We start from the raw sequence: 21,273 nt of genomic DNA, 5'->3' as shown, positions 1-21,273 counted from the left end.
GATAGGAATTTGCTCAACACAAGAGCATTGCAGCCTTGGAAGGCATTGGCTTGGGGCTGTTTTTTTGTTTTTTTTCCTGTGTCAGGTACGAGCTGGTTCCCACACTGCGGTGGTGAGGCACGGCCTCTGCCTCCCCACTCTCGGCAGCTGTCATCCCTGCTAATGTCACAAGAGCTCTTCACATCAGCAGGTTGTCAGGTTCAAAATGCATGGAGAGAACCTCTTGTCTTTCACAGGACCAGAGTCATAACTTGAAGTAGGTCAGTACACCTGCTGTGTGACGGGGTGGTCCATGTTTGCAGGTGAACACAAAAAAACCTTGCCAAGGTATCCCCAATGTTGGTTTTTGTTGATGTTCTCAGAATGGGTTGCAACAGTGTGGCCTCATTTGCAATGTCTTCGGAGTTGGTGGTTGACGTTTGCTTGTGTATTACAGACTGAACGGGTCAGATTTCACAATCATGTTTTGCTGTATACTAGTTAAGCACGACATGAAACTGGACACCATTACAGTGTGAGTCTGTAGTCAGGATATGAGCTCTAAATTATTAATTTACCTCATGGTCAGATTTAAGCACTAGGTCAGATTTGAAGGATACAATTTTAATATATGGCAAAATATGGAAATGTCTATGTATTTATCAATTTACATATCCATTTATCATTCTCACCACCAGAAAGAGTATATTTCAACACAGGGGGGCCTTATTTCATAGAAGGGCAACGAGCAAAGTCCACTGCGCATGACCTAAACCTCATTCATTAACTTGGCTAAATCATTTTGCAAATGTAATACCATGAGCAGGATGCTAAGCGCAAACCTGCGTGAGTCAGCACAGTGCTCCCACACACCACATGATAGCTTTAGTTCATGCACGACAGACTTTGCTCGTTGCCCGTCGATGAAATTAGGGCCCAGAAAATTAATCTGAAGTTGTGATTTGCGTGACGTTTCAACAGAGATGAGATTGCCCCTGTACCCTCACCCCATTGACAGCACTGAAATGCATCCGCCTCAAGCCCATCGTCCTCTGTTTAATTTGGATAAAGGAATAGTGGCTTTTATTTTCCCACATCCACTTACACCAGATAAAAACAATACATATTTAGGTTCCATATTTATGTGAACGATTAAGCCTTTTAATTTATAAGGCCATTGCGTTTAACTGCGGCATCGCTGTGTGAGGGTATAGCTTCAGTCCGTCTACAGTTAGAGACAACGCTTTTGTGTGCATAATTGCATAGCCTACATCAGTCACATAACACAATGTAGGCTATCCAGGGGATCCGGGGGAGAACACCCCCTCTATGTGATTTCTCTCATATGACGTTGGCGTTTCTTCAGGAAGGCACCCAGAGAGTTAACGCTTTGGGCTGTTCTGATTGGATTAGCCGGGGCTTAGCAAGTGAATGGGTAAGAGAGAGAGAAGCTGGGTAGGCAGGGGTAATGACAGCTGCAATCAAACAGACAAAAAGGAGCACGCACAACGTCGGCTTTTAGGCGGTAGACATTTTTGATATTTGTCCGGAAGAGGAGATATGAGCTAGGTCAATTCGACACAAATATGACATTTCATATCCGTGGGGGACTGAGGCATTTGAGCTGCACGGGGCGGGGTAATGTCTAAGTTCCGGTAGAGCTAGAGAAAGCGAGCACAACCAAATGGGTTCCAGACGGCATTTACCGGGCGCGGCTGCCGACGTAGTGATTGTATCCCCGGACTGGATAAGTTTTTTAAGTGTACGGTGAACGAGAGACGGCTCCAAACAGACCAGGGACACGGCAGACAGGGGACGCGTTGTGTTGCGCCCCTCTGCCCCCTGTCCGTCAAAACGATGAGGACGCTATTAGCATTCTGTTGTCTCTTCTTCGTAACGGGAGGAGCGGACCATACAACAGCAGACAGGTCCACGGTAAACAGCGACATCGACGAGAACGTGACGGCCGACAGCAACAGAAGGTATCTAAATATTGGAGATGGGACATCTCAAGAATTTGAGTTCCCCGAGAATACGAAAGGTGTGATTGTTATATCAAGTAAGTACCGGAGTGTGGCGAGTAGAAAGGGCCGGGAAAGCTGGAAGCAAACAGTACGAGTGAGCTCTTTGGACCCAGATGTGCTTTCCATTTTGAACGTTACTGATAGCGGACGCACGGGACCTGTGAGGAGTTATATTATCAGCATTCGCTCAGGTCTAGCAGGCCGTGCGCCGCTGCTTATCCAACTCATGGACCTGGACCCGAACTCTAATCCGGTTCTTATTGAAGAGCGGTCGGACTATTCTATCAGAGTGGCGCCGGGAGACGATGACCCCGCCACCCGGCTCATACAGTCGGGTGGGTTGTCCCATTTCTCAGAAAATCCTGTGCTTTTCGCCCTGCTGCCGCTTATATTCATCAACAAGTGTGCTTTTGGGTGCAAGGTGGAGGTAGAGGTTTTACGGGGGCTGCTGAAGAGGCCTGTGCCACTGCTGCTTGGTGTGGTGGGCCAGTTCCTGGTCATGCCGTTCTATGCATACAGCTTGTCCAGGCTGGTCTCCCTGCCCAAGCCACTGGCCCTGGGCCTGGTCATCACCTGCTCAGCTCCAGGCGGTGGTGGAGGCTACCTTTACAGCTTGCTGTTGGGTGGAGATGTGACTCTCGCCATTTCAATGACATTGGTGTCCACAGTGGTGGCAGCGGCAGCCATGCCCCTGTCATCAGCTTTGTATGGGCGCCTACTGGGAGTCCATGCCGCCCTGCACGTGCCCTTCGTCAAGATCCTGGGCACGCTCCTGTTCATCGCCATCCCCATCTCTTTGGGCATGCTGGTGAAGCTCCGTCTGCCGGCACTCACCCGTGTGCTGCTCACGCTCATCCGGCCCTTCAGCTTTGTCCTCATTGTGGGCGGCATCTTCATGGCATACCAGATGGGCGCCTCCATCCTGGCGAATGTACGGCCGCAGATCGTGGCGGCGGGTGTGACGGTGCCACTCTTCGGCCTGGCGCTGGGGCTCTGCATGGCGCGGGGCGCAGGGCTGCCGCTGCCCCAGAGGAAGACGGTGGGCATCGAGGTGGGCGTGCAAAACAGCCTGCTGGCCCTGGCGGTCATGCAGCTGTCTTTCCGCAGGACGGAGGCTGACTACGCGTCCCAGGCGCCCTTCATCGTGGCACTCAGCAGCACTTCGGAGATGCTGCTCACCGTGCTGGCACACATGGCCCACCGACGCCTCTGCTCGGCCCCTGCCAGCCTCGCCCAGACTGACGCCTGATTGTAGCCACCTGACACACACTCAACACCCCTCAGTCTCAGCCTGAGGATTTGATCTGTATGGAAAACCACCACTGGAAGCATTCAACAACAAGTCTGAGTCAGAAATGTGCGTACAATGAAGCCACACTGCTCACAGGGAATAGTGCCTGTGAACTGACTGTGAAGTTTTTGTTTTTGTTTTTGTCTTGAAACCAAAGGCCTTTTTTTCCTACCCTGGCCCCCCCCCCGGTTCTGTTTTTTTTTTTCTTATACTTTTCCTATAAAAGTTCAAATGAAAAAAATCATGTAAATAACACAGAGAGATACTTATGAAAAGATCAATATTTTTCTATGAGATTTTTTTCGGTTTGGTCGTTTTTGTAATTGAAATGATTACCATGTATCATGTTTACAAATGGTCTGTGTTGTCGGAATGAGACTGCGACTGTGTTTTTTTGAGGTGGGAATTCTATACGGTGTAAGGTTCTATATGGTGTCAAAAAAAGGTGTTCCTACTGATTGTTCCTCTGGATTCAAAGGAGGGTATCTGATAATCCATGTACTTGAATAATGCAAAAGAGGAAATATAAATAAAAGCAGTTTGCCAAAAGCACACAAATTAAGTCTTTTTGAATAGCGTATCAAGAAACAAAGCTCTCACTAGACAAGGAGGAGTTTGGTTGTATAGAATATGATTTGTGGAGGGATGTATTTGGCTTCATTTGGTTATTCAAAGGCCCTGTTTGCCTGTGAATGTGTGTCCTGCTCCGTGCTGCTTTCCATAAGAGCATTTGCATCATTGTGTTTGCATGTGGGGTTGAGTCAGTGTGAATTCTAAGCTCTTTATCTGCCTTTCCTGCTAGGCTAGAAAGGGGCTGTTGCTTTATGTGGCCTCATACTTATTTCCTCCAAAATAGGGTTATTGCGAAAAAAAAGGCTAACCTACTCAGCAAGCACTTGTTTGTGACCAAGAGGAAGAGGAAACACTGAGGTCGAAGTCCAGCAGAGGAAGAGAAGGCATGTGATCGTGCGGTGTGGGTGTGAGTGTGTGATATGAGGGTTGCGACAGGGAACATGTCATGACAGGATTGGGCAGGCTGGGTTGTTATGGTATGTTTTACAGAGACATAAAGTGAGGGAGGGAAATTCTGTGGTGTACATGTCAGTTTAGCCAACGCTGCACTAAAGAATGCTTTCGATTTCACAGAACGGTGCCGAATTTTGGTGGACAAACACACTCCACTCCCCCACATACACAGCTGTTTTCTGATCACATCTGTTGTTCATTTGTAGCTTTGTTGGCTCAAAGCACGTTGCCATAAGGGGCCTGACTGGACCCACTGGAATGTAGCCCAGGGTTTACAGGCTTTGCTTAATTATTTGGTTTTTAACAGGCCTTGTCAAGTCTTGAGTGGCTCTGTAGAAAACAGCCGTATTATGTCTGTAATGATCTTTTGCTTAAGCTCCTGCTCTTTTTCACAAAAACTGGCGAAAACAAGTATGATCAAAGTTATTTTTTATGTGACCACACAAGGTAACACATTAACAGCATGTACAGTATACTAAAGCCACCCCTCTCAGCTGCAGGATTATTTTTCATCACGAGTTACTCTGATATTTTGATGGTTGATGTGTGTTTACGCTGGAGCTGAAATTGTGTAAGACACTTGATAGGGGAATCAGAGGGCCTGTCGGATTCCTCTGTCAACAACCATCTGTCCACAACAACTCACTAGTCTAAAAGAAGAGAATCCTGATTTAAGCAAGACTCTTTTTTTTTTATGCCCACCAGTTACTTATTTAATTTAAAAACATTTGAATTTCACTTACTTCAGTATATGTGGAAGAGAGGTCAACCTCTAGGGGAAAGTATCTGACTTCTCTCCCAGCTGCTCTGGTAGCTTGACCTGATTTCTCCAGGCTGTTAACATCACCTCTCATATCAGTCACCTTTACACGAGTAAACACACATTTTGCACGTCATTCATTCCACTTTAATGAAACTGATGACCTCTGCCCTCTACATACATTATGAAAAATGGGACCTAACACACAACGGTCAACATGGACCTCCTAACTTTCTCTTTTACAGTTCTACATTGTATATCATTTTAGTCTTTGTGTAATGTCAACTAAAAAGCCAGACATTCATAATGTTAACTTTAATGTGACCCATGGTAATACCTTACTCACCCACCCGAGTTATTACAGCATTACTGCACAGTCTGCAGTCCTTTACCTCTGCCTCACCTCCTCTCCAACTCAAAACGAATATGCACATTCAAATTGCCAAAGTGTCCTAAGACTATCCGGCTACAGCGTGTAGCACAACTGCAAGAGAACAGATACATGCGTATACATGTGGAACAGTGAGTGTATGATATCTGCATGTGTGTACTCTGTACGTGTTAGTAAGCGATATAATCTCTTTAACACTTACTGATGTGAATCAAAGCAAAGATTGATTTTAGCAGGATTAAGACAACCAGCTTCAAAGTACAAAAATGGGCAATTTGATTAAGTGCCATGTGAGTCTCTCTACTGCCTGGGCAGTGCCATATCCATTTGGAGGAATGGTAGAGATCATGTGCCAGTGGCAATTGTGTCAGCTGCAGTCGACAGGCTGACGGGTGATCCCATGCCCTCTATGTTGTGTCCGCAGCATTCAGCTCCTCTTGTGCAGAGGTTTCATGGCACAATAGAGAAAGTGCTTAAACATTCATGAGACAGTTTCGATTAAACTTTAATGAGATCCTTTCACCTCTCAGGAGCCCATCCTTCATCCTCCCTGCTGCAGTACCAGGATTCCCAAGAACACCCAGCAAGAGGAAAAGACGTGGGAGTCCATCGGGGAACAATCGCTCCTTCATAGCTCTGTTATCACACTCAAATACAACATTGGGAAACGCTTAGGAATGGAGTTTTCATGTCTGTGAACGAGGTGCAGTTTTAGTCTCACCTATTTATAATCTTTTCACAGCCGCGCACACACTCACACTTAGTTCTATAATGGGAAGTATGTGTGTACATAGATCTCACACAATCCATTTTTCATTGTTTACTGGCAATGGGTGTCATCAGTGTGTCGTCATGGTAACAACATTCCTCTAATGGACTGGCAAGTAGTGTTTACCTTGAGAGGATCGATCATGTATGTAATTCTAGAGAGGACCAGAAAGAGGCCTACTCTGAAACGGATCAGACCCACATCACTACCAGAGGCAGCCGCTGTTTGGCAAGAGTCTAACATTGTGCTGAGAGACAGACGGCGCCAAGGGAGAGGCTTGTACTATTTGCCATGCAACATTACTGGCCAAGTTGATTACAAATTGATCTGCTTGTCTCTCGCTTGTCTCACCGTTCAATACTTTTCAAACCTCACATAGAGTCCTGTACTCTAACACTGACTTCTTTCAAAGGCTATGCATATCAGACACAGGGGCATCACTGACAGGACACATATAATATTTGTAGAAAGGTTGCAGTGGCAGTTAGAAAAGGGGGTTAAATATAAACATTATATTGCTCAAAACGGCCATCCATTAATTCAGGCACTAACTTGAGAAATCAATTTTGATATGGCAGTAGGCTACACTCCAAAACATTGATCTTCAACCGGGGGTCTGCCAAATTATTTCATCTGAAGCATTTGTTCCCTCTTCCAAAAATAAAAAACGTCCTACATAAACATAAACAGAACGTAAAAATTGCTTTCTATTCGTTTATAAAATAATACATCGGCTACTCATGAATCTTCACGCGACCATTTGATCACCATGGCAACATGTGCACTTTTAGTTATCTGGAGCCAAAACATACAATTTGAAATAATGGATCGTTTTGTAATTTCTCGGAACAAAGGCTCCACGTCAGACACCAGTGATGGCCATTGTTCAGATGATCTACCTTCAGAGAATGCCAACACCCCTGAATAGCCATAAGCGCAAACGGGAGAAGACACGTATGATAAATATTCAAAGAATTATCTGAAGTTTTTGGCTTCACCTACAAAGAGACCGATGCTGACGAATTACCAGTGTGCGTGGTTTGCTCTTCCGTGCTATCAAACGAAAGTATGAAGCCATCAAAGCTGCGACAACACTTAAAGACAACCCATGCTCACTTGAAAGAAAAAAAACATTTAATATTTCCAGGCCCGTTTTAAATCGTTTGAGGGCCAGCAGACCATGATGAGACAATCAGCCAAAGTTGACCAGCTAGCTTTAAAAGCCTTTTATCAAGTTGCATTACGTGTCGCTCAGACCAAAAAGCCAAACATAATTGCGGAAAGTTTAATATTGACAGCAGCTAAACAATGTTTGGGAAGGATGAGTACGTAAAAAAAATGAAAAGCATCCCATTGCCCGCCCTATTGATGAATTGGCAGCTGATGTGAGGGCACAACTAGCCTACAGGTAGTCGCAAAACTCCCGAAGGTAGATTCTTTTGCACCTCAATTAGAGGAATCTACCGATGTGTCAAACGACGCCCAGCTTTTAGCGTTTGTGTGGTTTGTCGACCAAAATGAGATGCAGGAGGAATTTCTATTATGTAAGCAGCTGCCTAGGACGTACAACAAGTTCAGAGATTTTCAACAATTTTTGCCGTGAACATGATGTACCCTGGCCAAAATGTGTCACGATGTGCACAGACGGTGCAAGAGCCATGTGTGACACTGCATGCTTCATAGGGAGAATCTTGTTGCCAAAGACATGAGTGATGAATTGTCAAACGTCAGGCCTCTCACTAGGTATGAGATATTTCATAAATACTTAAGCTTATATTTTCAGGCGTTCATTGTAACAAAATATAGTTACACCAATGCTATATTATATTAGCTTCCAAGCCACCTTAATAAAAACACTGGTCGAGGTAACTTCGCAATATTTTGCAAATAAAGAGATTCATACCGACTACTGGAGCTTTGGTGTGTCGACTTTTCTGACGTCTCTCCGTCTATGGGACGTGGGGGTTTCATACAACCTGTGGATTGGCTGCCTGAGAGCATTTCAACCAATGAAAGTTTAAAACTAATCCGCGCGGGGAACGTAATAGGAAGTATGGTACAAAACACAAATGCTGTCTACCGAGTAAACAACATGGCTTTGAATGTGGTGTTTGTAATGGATTGAATGGTTTAAAAGTTTAAACTAAGCTACATTCTTCAATAGCCATATTCTGACCGTCAACATGGCTTTTCAAGGTTTTTCCGGAGTGAAACACGACTGTGCTGAAAGAAATCAGCAACTGATTTAATATTCTCTGGTGAAAGCCATGTTTCTGTTCCTACAGTCTTTACGGTCTATGCCTACACTAGCTAGCTAGGTAAGTCATTGCAGCTAAGGTAGGTAGTTAGCTGAAAACTGCTTCATATGATAGTTGTCTTATCGTTAATGTATGATGTTAAACTTGTTGGCAGGACAGACTATCTTAACGGTTGTCACGAGATAAAGGGGCTAGCAAGCTAATAGAGAATGTCTTTGGAGGCGTCAAGTGTGTTAGCACCGTCTCAGAGAGCATCGCTGTCATCTCTTCTTGGTAAGTTGAAAGCTGCACTTTTTTGCCTCAGAAAGCACAGGTCACTCCCATTTCACATCCTTATTCGATGTTTTATGTGGGGAGTGCAATCTGGAGCCTAGCAGTTACCCCAGAGTCTGGTCTCTCAATAAAAAAAAAATGACCGTTTCTATTAAGTGTATACATTGTTCATAATGACCTCACATTAGGTGAAACTCGAATGACCGTCGTGAGTGAACAATTCCTCACGTCTTCTGGTTTGCAGCAAGCCGATCTGGAAAGAGGCCTAGAGAGCATCTATCTGAAGAGGAGCTGCAGGAAGCTGCTATTCAGCTTCTCAACAGCAACCAGAACCTGTCCGATCTGCTTCTGGAAGTGGGAGTATGTCCGAGAGAGGAGGCGGCCTGACGGGCTGTAGACCTTAGCTGTTCACTAATTCAGCCTGACAGTGCCATTCATATTAATAAATATCAACTCATTTCAGAGACATCATGATGCCCATCCCTATGTGTTTAATCGGATGTGTGCAGTCAGTTTGTGTTACTAGTTAGACGTGTTTAGCATCTATCAACTATGTCCTGCAGCAAAAATCCTGATTTGTTACAATTACTGTCACAGAAAAGACTAAGCCTACAGTTGATTGTTGCCAAAGAATGGCTCTCAACAACACTTTAAAATGTTTTTCTTTTCTTTTTTTAAAATATAGCAACAAAGCCCCAAGTTTGGGAAATGTAATCATTACTGGGATTCTGGAGAAAGTGATGCACTTGACCACTGCTCTGTTCAGAAAACTGGAGCTTCTTTCCTCTGTAAGTTATCATCTTATGCCTATAAACCTAAATCAGCCCACAAAAAAATTCCGTCACACTTATAATTATGTAGTTTCCAACACCATGCAGCTTAGTGAGTGAGTGCTTTCCTGTGTGATGGTGACTTGTGAGTGAGAGCATTCACTGTTGAGTGTCTGTTGTGTGCTGCAGTTTCGGTGATATCTATTCACTCAGAAAAGGAGACTGTCAAGTCAGCTGTGACAACGGGCATTTTATGATGCATGTTGGTTGTGTACTGCTGACTTAGCATAGCGTGTGTGCATGTGTGTGTGTGTGTGTGTGTGTGTGTGTGTGTGTGTGTGTGTGTGTGTGTGTGTGTGTGCGTGTGTGTGCCCGCAGTGAGTGAGCTGAAGAGGCAGTCTCAGGAGCTGGGGATCCCTGTGGGTGTGCTCTCAGTGAGGGTGGTGCTGGAGAGAGTGCTAGAGCTGACCGCTCCCTCAGAGAGAGAAGAGGATGGCGTACTCCTGACCTCAGCTCAGAGGGTACCTGTCACTGTAAAGTCCCTCCAGGATTTAGCAATCTTGCGATTTCACGAATTCACACAAATTCAAGGATTCCCTGCGGATTGTAATTTTCTCTTTCCGTAAAAAACACAATCATGGTATTTCTGTATTATTTTGCGATTGCTTCTATTATCAAAATTGTTTTGTCAGCAAGAATTCCTGCGGCAAATTCAGTAAATGTTGTCTGCGATAATCAAAATAAACCCTTGCAAGATCCTGGTGGGACTGACTATTAGCCATCTCACTGTCCAGTCTTACACCAGGCACTGACTCTGTTATGTCCACCATGCAAGCCATTTCAGTTGTAATGACCGAGATGCCTCATATGCTATGGCTGTATAACTTGCAGTGTACTTGTGCCTCTGATGCACTTGTGTGTATTTTGAACATAATAGAGTGAGTTTTGAGGTTATTCATATGGCATTAGCTGTTGTGTTATATATGCTAAATGTTTTTCTCAGACCCAGCTCCGAGTGCTGCTTCAGTCCACGAGAGAGCTCCTCTCACTCGGAACCTTCAGTCCCAGGCTTTTATGGCAGGAATATTGGAAATCACAGGTGTGGGATTATGTGTTTGTGTGTTTGTGTTTGTGTTTGTGTGTGTGTGTGTATTTCGTCCTTGCTGATTGTTTACTCAACCCAAACGTGTAATCGGCAAGGCAAGTTTAGTTAGGTAGCCCATTTCATACACAAAGGCAATTCAATGTGCTGTACATCAATAAGAGTAAAAGGAACATCCAAAGGAAAGATGAAGACAAGTGATGAAAATATAATTAAAAGAAAGTAAAGAACATAATTAAAAGAACATACGAAGTATATAAATAGAATAACAAAATTGCGGAAGTAGCCCAGACTGTGTTTGTCTCCTTTGGAACATTGAATATAGAACCATAGATCAATAGCCTGAATAGAATCCATTATTGCATTTCCCTGTCAGAAATTAGTCAAATGTATTTATAAAGCTCATTTAAAAACAACTCGCGTTGACCTGTAGTGCTGTTCAATTAGATCACAATAAAATAGAAAATCAAATAGAAAACAGAAACAAAACACTCAACTAAGCATCTATATACACAGAAAGCAAGTATACAAATGATCAACTCAGATCAGGAGGATCCAAATGCTAGAGAATAAAAGGTTTTGAGCCTGGACTTGAAAGAGTCAATAGAGGCGGCTGATCTGATCTGAGAGGGGGATGCTGTTCCACAGTCTAGGGGCTGCCACAGCAAAAGCGCGGTCACCCCTGAATTTAAGCTTTGGTTGGGGGACTGCCAGGAGCCCTAAGTTAGACGACCTGAGGGGCCTGGCGGTGGAATAAGGGGTTAAGAGGTCTGCGATAGAGGAAGGGGCCTGCCCATTCAGGGCTTTAAAAACAAACAGGAGCACCTTAAAATCAATCCTGAGCCACACTGGAAGCCAGTGTGGACCTGGATAGGGCTAATACGGCCTCTTTTCCGGGTACAGGTCAGGAGCCTGGCAGCGGCTTTCTGGAGTAGTTGTAGGCGGGACAGAGAGAAGTGGCTAATTCCAGTATACAAGGAGTTGCAGTAGTCTAGCCAGGAGGATATTAAGACCTGGATGACCTTCTCAAGATATTTTGTTGACAGGAAAGACTTAATTTTGGCAATGGTGCGAAGTTGGAATAAGCTGGCTTGAACTACTGCATCGACCTGTTTGTCAAATTTAAAGGCCGAATCGAATATCACACCAAGGTTTTTGACTTGGGGCTTGACCAGAATAGACAGATTGCCTAGGCTGCTGGTGATCAGTTTGATGGAGTCACTTCTACTTCCAGAAAAAAAGTGCATCATAACAGTTGTAAAGAACAAAGAAAGAGTTAATTTGATCAGTTTACAAAAAACATCTGAGAACAGTTGGGTCTTAAATCTAGATTTGAAACTAGCTACAGTTGGAGTACCTCTGATGTCATCTGGACGTTGGTTCCAGAGCTGAGCAGCATAGCGATAAAAACTGCTTCACCATGTTTAGTTCTGACAGGAGGTATTACAAATAGATTGTTCTCCTGTGGTCTGAGAGGTTTAGCAGGTGTGTGTTTATAATTTTAAGATACTTTGGCCCTGTCCTATTTAGTGACTTATAAACAAGCAGCAGTGCTTTACGTAAAGTCAGTTCTGTACAAGTACATACGTTTTGGAGTAATGTTATGATTTCTTTTTGTTTCCATAAGAACTCTAGTAGCTGCATTTTGTACAACCTGACACTATTTAACGCACAGTATGTAGGTGACAGAGCGACTTAAATGTCATCAACATACCAATGCTAAGAAACCTGTATTTGCTCAAGTGAGAGCCTATGAAGGCTAAATAGTAAAATAATTAATTGAAATGCATTCATGTTGAGTAAACTGATATGAAGCAGGCCTGTTCATTTAAAGCTGTTCGTCTATTTTTTTTCTCTCACCCACAGCCTAAACTGGAGGTTGTGTACTATTTACATGCTGAGAACATGCTCTCCATGGAGGACCTGCTTGAAAGGTACGTTTTGGCACGTCGTGCATCTTTGTTTTACTTTATGCCACTTGCAGATCATTTTTTTTATGTGCAACACCCATGCATTATATTTCTGCTTCTCAAATGTGGGTTTGGTCCAAAGTTATGCATGGATGTTAGTCTTGTACATAGGTTTTATTGTTTAAACTGAAATTTCTTCAAGATCTACAAAAAAAGGAACGACAAAACAAAGGCTGGTGCAACGTCTGAAACAATAAAAGAAATGTGCAATCTTGTGGGAGTGTGATGCCTATTAAACCGTAGTCTTAAGTAGACTATAGTTCTTTCGCACTGATGACACAAACTGCACACTGCATCTTTAGAAGCTAGATCGTTTTTTGTGTTCAGTGACGATGGAGTTAGGAGCTGGTTGGTGAAAGAGTTACAGGCCCTGAGTGGGTTAGCTTCTGCCCAGAAGGAGGAGGGAGATGCCAAGCAGAAGATCCTGTCAAGTAGGAATAACAACACCACACACACATTCCGGCCTGCTATCTCTGTTTCAATAAGGCAGCCCATTCCAGGCGTCGTTTTCCTTCCTTGTTGACTTCTTGAACCTGCTTTGCCTCAAATATGCAAATGATCCATAGCTGGGCAAATGGTTAGGATTCTAAAATACAGGCCTCTACATCTTTAATAGCTTACTATTTCTGTTATTAGCACCTTTAAAAAAACTAAAGCCACTGGATGTGCAGAAACACTCATTTTAAGCGTAACATGCATATATGTTCAATATTGTGCTCCAGCTGTCATGTGCGCTCTGGTACGGGCTGGCTTTGAAGAAGCCCAGGACGCCTCTTCGTCTTCCAGAAGATTCTCTCAGCGTTGCTGCTCCGTGCTGGACGACATGCTCTGCTGTGAGTGCCACACTCTTAATTTAGATTTTCACATATATTGGGGCTTTGACCAAGAATGTATTGTGTGTTGCATAGCCGCAGCTGTGTTTTATGTATAAACATAGGCTCAACTTTAGCCCTTTTCACACACTTCTAGCTCTAGAATAGCTGTGGGCTGCCAGACTATATCTTGGCTCAGGTTCTGCAGGGATTATAGTCTGGAAACTCAGCTGGGAAGAGCACGACCCAACAAATCTCTGGCAGGCCAGTCAGAAGGCCACAGGCTGTTCAAATCAGATTTGATATCATTTCAAATGGCTCTCATTTGTGATGTGATGCCCCTTAACCCACTGAGTATGTCCAGACCACAGTGAAGGCAGTGGAAGAAGGGGTTTTGAAATAAACAAGACTATTGTGGACCAGCTCATGGTGGACTTTAATTCTCTTAATCAGGGCTGCTGGATTTGCTGAGCTCCAGCCAGGGCCCACAGGAGCAGGAGCAGGAGCAGGAGCAGGAGCAGGAGGAGGCAGTGGCGGCCTGGTGAGCTGATCCATCAGAATTTGATGACACAGCCTCCCATGGCAAATATGCAGCTTGTGGTGGTGTGAACTGAATCATTCCTGTTCTGTTCTTCCTCTCTCTCTCGCTCTCTCTCTCTCTCGCTCTCGCTCTCTCTCACAACATTAAACAGGGTGCGAGCGCTTGAGGCCTCTCTGACCCACGCCTCTGTTGTAGGCAAGGCTCTGTGTAATTTCTCTACGCGCTCCCTCACACACATACTCACATACTGCCCGCGACTCAAAGGTGAGCATGCAGGACACATGCAGACACTCCTACACACACCACCCTCGCATACGCCGACACACAGAATGTATTAGACAGAAACAACACAATTATCTTTTATTCTTTTTTTGGGAAGGTGTTTATTTGTGTTTTTACTTTTTAGTGTCAGATGCAGTTGCCATGCAAAGCAACTGGACCTTTGCCAAAACCAACCCACTCTTGACATCTCTGTTCTGTAAGGTAGGCTAGTCCCTCCTTTGTGTGTATAAGCCCCTTGTGATAATTTTGGGTCCCATCACAATACCATCCTTGAGCAAGTAGTATCAGTGTGTGTGTGTGAACGGGTAGATGTCTGAGGCGTTAACATGTAAAGCGCTTGGAGAGGTCAGTACAGAGTACAATGTACAAAAGTACAAAGCACAAAAGCGCTATATAAATGCAGTCCACCTACCATACATAATATGTATGACAAAGCCACCACAGGTGTGGCAAACTATGTTTGACAAAAGCCATCACAGGTGTGGTAGAAGGCTGACGAGAACTCGCTCATCGGAAAAAATCGAATTAGCATCCATTGTTTGCTCACCTGGAATGAAGTTATTTGACAGAAATGTGTGTCATCCAAAAGGGGCCTTATTGGTTTATACACAGTCGTGTTAGTTTTTGAGCATAGATTGCATTATGCAAGTGACATTTTGAGACCATTTGCTTGTAGAGACAGAAAACAATAGAACGGCATAAATGCTGATTTCCCATGTTAACCACTTTCTCCTTGGCCATTCAATGCTGTTATCCGCACATCAAATGCATTTTGTGCTTATTTATGTCTATGTCCTGAAATGATCAGATATAGAACACAATGTGCCGTTGATGGTCCTATAAATATACTTCCTCTTCCATTAGAAACATGGAACAAAGGATTGTGGGAATGTAACTGGTTGACTTCTCTGTGTGTGTGTGTGTGTGTGTGTGTGTGTGTGTTAGCTGTGTGTGCTGTTCAGTGTGGAGGAGCTGCTCGCCCATTTGCAGCAGGTGCTGGAGACCCACGAGGTCAACTGGCAGCATGTCCTGTCCTGCCTGTCCACCCTGTTGGTGTACCACTCAGACACACAGCCATGCCTCAAACGTAAGCACACGCATACACACACATTTGGTCACTGTAACGTAACTGTAACATTCATATAGACACGCACACGCAGAGCTATAGACAGATAGACAGATACACACACATACACACATATGGTGCACAGCCTTGTCTTGTTTAGGGACACTTAAATACTCACACTCACATATGCTAAATGATGCCACATACTGTTTGCATGCTAAAAATGGTCACGTCTTTTAAGTAAATATGGAAACAGGACACAATACCACATGAGCCTGTCACACACACACACACACACACACACACACACACGTACACATAGGCAAACATACTCACACTTACATATGGCAAGCAGTGTGTGTGAAAACAAAACAATTCAGACAGGGGCCATGTTTGCTTTCCAGTATATTAACTTGTGTTGATGGACTGCTGACTTCCACTCTCAGAGAATGGCCCTAGTGCCCTGGCACAGAGATAACATAATAGATGATAATAATAATAATAATAATAACAGATAATGTCATTATTTCTGTGTGTGTCTCCTTCTCTTGTAGAAATGCTGTCGGGACTCTTGAGCTCGGCATTTGAAACCTATGATCTTGAGAGCATGGTCACTGCCTTCCTCTTGGTTCGTCAGGGAGCACTAGAGGGCCCAGCTGTGTTCCCCTCCTACAGCGACTGGTTTAAGGTGTGTGTGTGTGTGTGTGTGTGTGTGTGTGTGTGTGTGTGTGTGTGTGTGTGTGTGTGTGTGTGTCTGTCTGCCTGCCTGCCTGCCTGCCTGCCTGCCTGCCCTCTGCTTCAGTATACACTGTCCATTACACTGGGGCTGTCCCGACAATTATGTGAGCATGCTTGGGTAATGGGTTATATATTTTTATGAGGTGCATTGTGGGTGCTTGGCCAAAGACTACTCTTTCGCAGTCTCAGTGTAAGAACGGACAGAATACTGATGCTGTACACCGTCCTTACGCCTATAGGAGAGGTGGTACACTCGCACTCGACACTCGCAGGCGATTACTATGTTGTCACTATGATACTGTCCCAAAATATGTCTTGTATCAGACAGGATCGGAGGATTTGACTTTTATGTTTCATTTCACATCACTGATTGATTTATTGGTGCCACTGGTGTGCCTGTGCTACTTTTGGATGGAAACCCCGTCTCCCCAGTTTTGACCCCTTGGCCGCCCCGCCCCGCCCTGCATCGTGTCCAGTTCATGGCTTTAGCGAGTGGAGGGCTTTATTCATAAATGGCTCCACTGATGATTTTGCTCCACTTCACGCTCCCTGTAGACTGCTGTGGCATCAGTTTGTCAATGCAGGTAATATGTGGCAGGGAAACTGCTGTCAGCTGCTCAACTGTTAAATGAACTTCGAAATGCTTGCGGATGCATCAGGGATGTCTCAGGTGTCGTGTGTAGAACAGGAACAAACACACACACACACACGCACACACACACACACACACAGGCACACAGACTTGACTTCACTGTCATCACAATAGCAGTTGTTTGTATTATTTTTAGCTGGCCTTTGGAGGGGCCAGTGGTTACCACGGCAACAGCAAGAAGTCACTCGTGTTCCTGCTGAAGTTTCTGTCTGACCTGGTGCCCTTCGACCCGCCACAGTACCTGAAGGTACATTTCCACTCTGTGACCTTTTTGTGGCCTTTGAGAGCAGGCATAGTCTTTATCTTGTGTATAATGCAGCCTAAAATAACAACAGCAGAAGACATTTCTGAGTGCTTCTTAATTAAGCTGACCTTCTGGGTTATTCTAGCTCCAGCTGCTTTTTACAGTGGGGACTTGGGACTGGCATTCCCACTGAACATTTGTCTGAAATTTAAAGACATTTAAAAGAAAAAAACATATATTTGTGGCTGAGGTGTTACGGTCTCATCATCTGTTCTGTCCTTGTCATATTTGCCCCTTGGTGACCCTCTTGTCTCGTCCACTCCACTCCTCTCCTCCCCTCATGTTCCAGGTGCATATTCTACACCCCCCATATGTTCCAGCCAAGCACCGCTCTCTTCTGCTGGAGTACGTGTCCCTCGCTAAGACCAGACTGGCTGACCTGAAGGTAAGACCAACTCAAGTTCTGAGCCAAGGGCCCATAGGAAACTCACTCCATTCACTTCCTTTGCACGTGTGCTTTGAGGCTCAGGTCACTGGTTATGCGTTACAGGTGTCCGAGCTTTTTCATTGGGATTAGTGTTTAATTGTTGCTAATTGGAACTGCTACCATATCAGACAGAAGCTGGGTAAAAGGGGTAGGGCTGTTAGAAAATTATCTTGTTGTGCTTCAATATGAAAGTTCACACTTGAGGCAAATTGAAATGTTGTCTGAATATGTGTAGGGCTTGGTTGATTGAGACGGAAATTGATAGATAAGAAAGTTCATCAATAAGAACGGTGATTTATATGTTTATTGTGTGTTCTCCCACACATACACACACAACGGATTTTAATGGATTTAAGAAATCCGACACTATGTTGCTAAAGGTGACATGGTTTCCCTAGTTATTATAAACTGCCCTGCCCATATGTCTGTGTATGAGCACCAAAGGAATGGTTTGTAGTGGTTAATGTGGTGAAATGTGTGCAGGTGTCAGTGGAGGAAATGGGCCTCTATGAGGACGTGTCTGGAGCTGCTGCAACTGTACAGGTAAGAGCTCCCCCTGGTGGTCAAAGTCAGGAGAGCCAAGGCAACAGGCTGGAGACCGACATTTATACTTCTCAATTCATCTGTTTTATAACTTCTGATGTTTTAATTTTTTCATGGGTTCTGTTATGGTTTTAAGAATTTACCTTCTCTTTCCCTCTTTTTTTCCCCCTGATAAAAAAATACACACACATGCACACACACATACACACACATGCACACACACATACATACACACACACACACACACATACACACACACACCCGTGCGCACACAAACTGTCACATGTCCACACAGCCAGAGCATCAGGCCCGGCAGGATGTGGAGAAGGCCATCTCTCTGTTTGAAAGCACTGGGAAGATCTCTGCCATGATCATGGAAGCAAGGTAACTACACTGTGTTCATCTGCGTTTAAATAGATATGTCTTGCTGCATGCGCTGTAAATTCAATAGCACCGGCCTTTTTTTTTTTTTATTCAGCATTTTCAGGAGGCCATACTTCCTGTCCCGCTTCCTGCCCACCCTCCTCATTCCACGAGTGGTCAGTATGCCTGTCACTCAAAAATGGCTTGTTATCGTTAAGTGTATTTGCGTCTTGTCTTGGTGTAGCTTTGAGGATTGGATGTATTTTGAGTGTGTGTTAAATATCTGTGCTACCATTTTCATGCAGTTGCCTGTCAAGGCAGATGCCAGAATGAACTTCATTGAAGCCCTGAGGAGGTACACACACACACACACACACATGCACTCAAGCTCACACTCTGACTTTAACTGACTTTGTGTGTCCTCATTTGTCCGTCGTCAGCATGCATTTCAAGCCTTTTTAACTGTGTTTGTATTACAGAGAGGACTGTACTGTGTTCCCCATCTAGTGCTGATGTTGTGAGTTGAGTTGGTTTGTTGACTGAGTTCATTCATATGGAATGGTCTGTTGTGTCTATTTTTCCAGGGCTGATAAGATCCCAGCAGCTGTGTACTCATCCTACACAGAGTCCTGCCAGAGTGAGAGCCAGAGGCAGCAGAGTGGTGAGTGCGTGTGTGTGTGTGTGTGTGTGTGTGCGTGTGTGTGTGTGTGTGTGTGTGTGTGTGTGTGTGCACGCGCGCGCGCGCGCGCGCATCAGACTATGGTGTGAGTGCAAATGGTTGAATTTATGATTATTATATAATTGTGTGTGTGTGTGTGTGTGTGTGTGTGTGTGTGTGTGTGTGTGTGTGTGTGTGTGTGTGTGTGTGTGTGCAGGTGTGGTGAGGCCCATGGAGGGCAGTGAGGCTCTTCTGGCAGTACTGCGCTCTCAGCTGCAGGACCTCAGGAAGCTGCTGTCTTCTGGAGCTAATCATGGAGGCAAGCACACGTGCACACACTACAAATCACTTTATCTTGTCTGTCACTATTATGCACACAGATACGCACTCTCTCTCTTTCTCTCCCTCCCTCTCTCGCTCACTCACACTCTCAGGCTCACACACAAAACCTGTGACCTTCTGACCGACCCCTCACACTCTGACCCCCCCCCCCCCCCTTTCTCTCTCTCTCTGTTGTGGGCTGTACAGACGTGTCAGCCCAGCTGGCCCGTGTCTCAGACACACTGAGCGGAACGTCCCCTGAGCCCCCAGAGGAGGCAGTCGGACGCAACGTCATTCAGCTCCAGACGGGGGCGCTCTCTCCCAACGAACTCCAGACCAGAGTGAGTATATCCATCCATATTTACTGCATGTACCAACCCAATTGTTAAGCTGTATTTAGTCACATACTGGACACAGTATATGCAAGGGTTTTGTCAGTCTCACTCCCACACTTGTGCACAGCACATTCCTCCAGATGAGCTGTTCTGCCTTAAAGACCACAGAGGTCAAACGCAGCTGAGAAGTGACTGGGTTTGATACGTGTGTCTCTCCTGTGTGTGTGTGTGTGTGTGTGTGTGTTCTCCTGCCCTCTCCCCCTGGTTGTTCCGGTGCCTTCCTTGTGCTGAGCGAGCAGGTGGTGAATGCCCTCCTGAGGGGCTTCTGCCAGTGTCTCCTGGATGCCTCCAAAGTCAGTCCCCCCAATAGGTGAGACGGGGCACACAACGCAGGTCTCTTCCCGTCCGTCACTATATACACTATATTGAATGAGTCTTGTATCATTAATATGATTTTTGCCACTGCTACTGCTACATACAGTAGCCTTTTAACTTGCCTCTAGCCCTTAAACCAGTTAGTTGTGCATCTGCATTTCTCCACTGACTGATGTATGTCTTCTAATAATAGAAATAGAAATTCTATTAAGAAATATAAATATAACTACATTTTTTTGGAGTTGCATCATTCTAAAATGGCAGGTGTTTGGGGGGGGGGGAGATCCGGAGCGTGTTTATATACTGCGCTGCCCCTCCTGAAAGTGTTCACGCCCTCCTGTCTCCTGTCTCCTGTCCCACCCCAGGCAGGGAGCGTGGGCGGCCCTGTTCGTGAAGCTCCTGCTGGGCCACAGACGGTTGTTCACCGCCCTCCTGCATCGCTTATGGGACCTGCTGCCCCACCAGGTCAGCTGATATTTCACCCTCTCGCCCGGTTTTCACGACCTCTCTGTCTTTCTTTCATGCTTTTTTTCATCTCTCTCTTTCTCCCTCTCTTTCTCCCTCTCTCTCTCTCCGTCTCACCTCACCTTGCAAACCTCCAGATGGTCTTGTTATGATTTGTCTTTCTCTGGTAAAACGAAACCCGACGGGTGTCTCTCTGTCCTCTTTCATAGGGTCACTCTTTGAGTGCGACTCATGTGCTGGGACTAGCAGCTCTGCTGGTGCAGCTTCATGCAGCTGGCCCTCAGTGCCCCACGGTGCAGCCGCCTTCGTCGTCCTCCTCCTCTTCCTCCTCCTCGTCCTCTGACCCGTGCAGCCCCCTGCCTGTGGCCGAGGCCCTGAGTGCAGTCCTGCCGTACCACACCAGTGAACACATGAACTTCTGTCTGAGGTGAGCTCCTGTCCCACAGGGTCTCCAGCTGATCTGAGATCAGCACTCTCTGTTACACGGATTCCATCATGTCTGCTGTCTGCTGTCTTCTAATGGAGTTTCCAGCTGTATTGTTTTCTCCCATCAGCCTTTTTAATGGGCAATCATTAGAGCATAAGTGAAGCCTCTTTTTTTTTTTTTTATTCAGAGCTCTTTGTAAACTGATGTTTTATTCAGTGACCTTATGTAGACAATTTCAGATAGTGCTGAATTCCCATTCGCGTCAGTCCCGAGGGAAAGGGATAGTGGAGGGATATCCCAGCCTATGCCTCTCATACTGGTGGATAGTGATGGAGTTCTGCAGGTCTGTAG

General features: G+C 45.2%; 2 protein-coding genes across 6 annotated transcripts in view; both read left to right on the top strand.

The window, feature by feature from the left end:
- Positions 1-1,392: 1,392 nt before the first annotated feature.
- Positions 1,393-3,846, top strand: slc10a3 (solute carrier family 10 member 3). Its single transcript, XM_012839118.3, has one exon. The coding sequence runs from the start codon at positions 1,837-1,839 to the stop codon at positions 3,250-3,252; it is 1,416 nt and encodes a 471-aa protein (XP_012694572.2). The 5' UTR covers positions 1,393-1,836; the 3' UTR covers positions 3,253-3,846.
- Positions 3,847-8,190: 4,344 nt separating this feature from the next.
- LOC105910342 (FA complementation group A) overlaps positions 8,191-21,273 on the top strand; it is a 21,444-nt gene continuing 8,361 nt past the window's right edge. Inside the window, exons 1-26 of one of the 5 annotated variants that reach the window (XM_031565357.2) lie at positions 8,191-8,558; positions 8,658-8,771; positions 9,016-9,131; positions 9,457-9,559; positions 9,920-10,062; positions 10,545-10,640; positions 12,510-12,577; positions 12,941-13,044; positions 13,336-13,446; positions 13,879-13,966; positions 14,118-14,230; positions 14,373-14,449; positions 15,194-15,335; positions 15,869-16,002; positions 16,841-16,951; positions 17,298-17,393; positions 17,919-17,978; positions 18,274-18,362; positions 18,457-18,517; positions 18,647-18,696; positions 18,926-19,002; positions 19,217-19,318; positions 19,528-19,661; positions 19,955-20,025; positions 20,396-20,495; positions 20,705-20,922. In XM_031565357.2, coding sequence (XP_031421217.1) covers positions 8,708-8,771; positions 9,016-9,131; positions 9,457-9,559; positions 9,920-10,062; positions 10,545-10,640; positions 12,510-12,577; positions 12,941-13,044; positions 13,336-13,446; positions 13,879-13,966; positions 14,118-14,230; positions 14,373-14,449; positions 15,194-15,335; positions 15,869-16,002; positions 16,841-16,951; positions 17,298-17,393; positions 17,919-17,978; positions 18,274-18,362; positions 18,457-18,517; positions 18,647-18,696; positions 18,926-19,002; positions 19,217-19,318; positions 19,528-19,661; positions 19,955-20,025; positions 20,396-20,495; positions 20,705-20,922 — 2,528 coding nt within the window. In that variant the 5' untranslated portion in view covers positions 8,191-8,558; positions 8,658-8,707. Of the gene's footprint in view, positions 8,559-8,578; positions 8,772-9,015; positions 9,132-9,456; positions 9,560-9,919; positions 10,063-10,544; positions 10,641-12,509; positions 12,578-12,940; positions 13,045-13,335; positions 13,447-13,878; positions 13,967-14,117; positions 14,231-14,372; positions 14,450-15,193; positions 15,336-15,868; positions 16,003-16,840; positions 16,952-17,297; positions 17,394-17,918; positions 17,979-18,273; positions 18,363-18,456; positions 18,518-18,646; positions 18,697-18,925; positions 19,003-19,216; positions 19,319-19,527; positions 19,662-19,954; positions 20,026-20,395; positions 20,496-20,704; positions 20,923-21,273 lie in introns of those variants that run through there. The other 4 variants (XM_031565356.2, XM_031565355.2, XM_042707385.1 and 1 more) reach the window with 4 other exon arrangements.

The sequence above is a fragment of the Clupea harengus genome, chromosome 3, assembly GCF_900700415.2.
Source record: "Clupea harengus chromosome 3, Ch_v2.0.2, whole genome shotgun sequence".
Classification (NCBI taxonomy): Eukaryota; Metazoa; Chordata; class Actinopteri; order Clupeiformes; family Clupeidae; genus Clupea; species Clupea harengus.
This window is presented reverse-complemented; position numbering and strand designations above follow the sequence as displayed.

What these genes read in the sequence shown, in the direction of transcription:
- slc10a3 (XM_012839118.3), top strand. Translation starts at nt 1,837, where the DNA reads ATGAGGACGCTATTAGCATTCTGTTGTCTCTTCTTCGTAACGGGAGGA.